The following is a 2,984-nucleotide window of genomic DNA, read 5'->3' as shown; positions in this document are numbered from 1 at the left end:
ACTGTGAGCGGGTGTGCCCACTGCCCCAGTGGGCTTCCTATATATTTGTTTTTTGAGAAATCAGTGGGCCTAACCTATTGTGGAATGAGTGATGGGCTTAGTGCCTTGCATTGGTCAAGTCATCAAAGCCCATGAGGGTAGGAGTACGGGTAGCCACGTTTGTAGTTAACTAGGACGAATGGCGGAAGCGTATGCAACTAGCTCAACAAATCGGTGGTAGTCGTTTCATTGTTCAGGCAGATACGATGGTGGTCGAAAGAGAGGGTTTTTCGGCTACTTCGGCAGCACCATTTTGCGACGATTGCTACAATATGTGGAGAGATTTTGTGGATGCTTCAATAGAACATTGTCATATATAGGGATGCCAATCGGGTTGCTCATGAAATAGTAGAAGATGTTTCATTAGTAAACAGTCATGTATTTGGGTCAATAAACCTCTAGTTTTCTTCTTGACTTTTTGATGAACGATGTAACTATTCCGATGAATCAATAAGCTTGTCGATGGCCATTCTCTCTCAAAAAAATACTAGGACGAATGGCGTGCTTTGACGCGCCGTACACGTACAGGACACTAATAATAATCAATTTTTGGAATGGTAGTGCTAGCGCCTGGACGGACACGCACGTCCATGTCCGGACACCCGGGCAGCCTTCCCCTGTCCTCTGATTTTTTTCCCTGTCCCGCACGCGCACCCCGCCCCCATCGCAGCGTCTGCGCATCCGAACGACTCGCTTCGCGCGTGCAGCCCGCCCTATCTGCCTTGATTTGAGGTCGTTTGCCCCGCACACGCACCCCGCCCCCGACCGCTGGTCCCCAGCGCGCCCCGTGCACAGGACACCGCGCGCTTCGCACACCCCGTCTGCCGACCCCAGCTCGCCACACCCAATTCCCCAACGCCCGTGCTATGCCACCATCACTCCCCGCGCCTCCTGACTCTCCGAGTATGAAACACGTGCAACATTAAACACTTAAATGCAACATACGTATGAAACATCTAGAACATACATTGCAACATATATGTGAAACATACGCAACATTCAGATAAAACACTTGCAACTTGCAACATAGAAACACTTAGGGGGTGTTTGGTTCTTTAGTCGCTTCTAAAATTCATGTCACATTAAATGTTTAGATACTAATAAGGAGCATTAAATATAGATTAATTACAAAACCAATTACATAAATGGAGGCTAATTTGCGAGACGATCTTTTAAGTCTAATTAATCTGTCATTAGCATATGTTTACTGTAGCACCACGTTATCAAATCATAGACTAATTAGGCTTAAAAGATTCATCTCGCAAATTAGTCGCAAGTTGTGCAATTAGTTTCGTAATTAGTCTATATTTAATACTCCATGTATGTGACAGGAATTTTAGGAGGGATTGCAGTAACCAAACAGGGCCTTACTCCAACATAAGACTGTAGCAGAAACATTTGGAACATATTATTGTAACATATGCAACATCCAGATCAGAACACTTGCAACAAACGTCTGGAACACATGAAACATTTTGAATAAACCTCTGACACACTTGCAACATGCCTCTGAAACACTTGCAACATGTGCGACATCCCTGATCTACTTTTGCAACATCCATATGAAACAATTGCAACATACCTCTGAAACGTCTGGAACACTTAAACATACGCTTGCAACATGCGCTTTCATTGCAACATCTCCTTATTGAGGTAGCGTGTCACGGTGGCCATGACGTCGGCAGCGGGCATGATCTTCTTGTGGGGAATAGCGGTGTTGGCAGCACCCTAGCAGCACCTTGGTGCACGCGGGGGACGAGGCACGGCATGCAGCGAGCTAGAGCGGGGGCGCGGCGCGGCGACGGAGGGGGCACAACGCTGGATGGGGGAGTCGCGCGACGAGGGATGGGGTGCGCGGCAGGGAAGACGGAAGCAGTGAGCGCACGACGCAGCCACACATGATGGGTGAGCACTAGAGTGGGAGATATTTTTTTAGAGAAGCGGACTTGTTGGGCCAGTAGCGCGCTGGCCCAGAAAGCGGCGTGCGGACGGACGGACGCCGAGCATTATCAATGTTGGGAACATTAGCTTAACATATGGATTTATATTATGCATGGATATGAAGCATTTTGTAACCAAAAACCAAATGAATGAAATATGGAACTTTTGGATGAAAACATGTTTTATTGTTATTTCGCATAAGTCTCTTCACAACTGTGTGATGCTAAACCATCAGAATGCTTTAGCAATGGAAGAGTAACTTCACGAGGAGGTCGATGGTGGACCGCACGTACTCGGCGGTGACGGCCGCCTTCGCCTCCCGCACCATCTCCACCGTGTCGCCCAGCGAGCTGGCCTGCAACTCCCCGGCGGTGGTCAGCACCGCCGAGGGCACGCCCGCGTTCCCGTAGAAACCAGCGGGAATTCCCAGCTCGCGAATGCCCCTGAAGCCGACGATGCACACCAGGCGCGCCTCCTCACGCGGCGAGAGGTCCCGCGCGGCCGTGCGGGCGCACCAGAGCGCCGCCGTGAGCGCCTCGAAGGTCGTGGCAGTGCCGTGGAGGTGCGTCAGGAGGCTCGCCTTGATCGCTGCGACGTCGCGTCGGGCGAAGGTGAACGTGCGCACGACCATGTCTCCCAGCGGCGGCGGCGGCGGCGGCGGTATGGGCGCGGCGTCGTACACGCGGTGCGGGAACGCGGGCCTCGGCGGGACCCGTGCTTCCAGCAGCTCCCGGGACCATGGCGGTGGGGCGGTCGTCCGCGCAGGGAGGCCGCGTGCGAGCTCCGCGACGGCGGACAGGAAATGGCCGAGGCCTATGCCGTCGGAGATGTTGTGGTTGATGCGGAGCGCCAAGACGAAGCCGCCGCACAGCAGCCGGGTCACCTGGATGAACAGCAAGGGGCAGTTGAGCACGCCGCTGGAGCGGTCCACGTCGCACAACAGCTGATCGGGCGAATGCAGGCGTCGTCGTGATGACCGGCGCCGTCTGCTGGTCATGCGCCAT

General features: G+C 52.9%; 1 protein-coding gene across 1 annotated transcript; it reads right to left on the bottom strand.

The window, feature by feature from the left end:
* Positions 1–2,221: 2,221 nt before the first annotated feature.
* On the bottom strand, positions 2,222–2,984 carry LOC136515331 (benzyl alcohol O-benzoyltransferase-like). The gene has a single exon (XM_066508956.1). It carries the CDS (start codon positions 2,975–2,977, stop codon positions 2,222–2,224), a length of 756 nt encoding a protein of 251 aa, XP_066365053.1. The 5' UTR covers positions 2,978–2,984.

This window comes from Miscanthus floridulus, chromosome 17 (genome assembly GCF_019320115.1).
Source record: "Miscanthus floridulus cultivar M001 chromosome 17, ASM1932011v1, whole genome shotgun sequence".
In the NCBI taxonomy this organism is placed as follows: Eukaryota; Viridiplantae; Streptophyta; class Magnoliopsida; order Poales; family Poaceae; genus Miscanthus; species Miscanthus floridulus.
Note: the sequence above shows the minus strand (reverse complement) of the source record. Positions and strands in the feature narration are given on the sequence as shown.

Excerpts from the sequence above, each read along its gene's own strand:
- LOC136515331 (XM_066508956.1), bottom strand. The coding sequence starts at position 2,977 with ATGACCAGCAGACGGCGCCGGTCATCACGACGACGCCTGCATTCGCCC.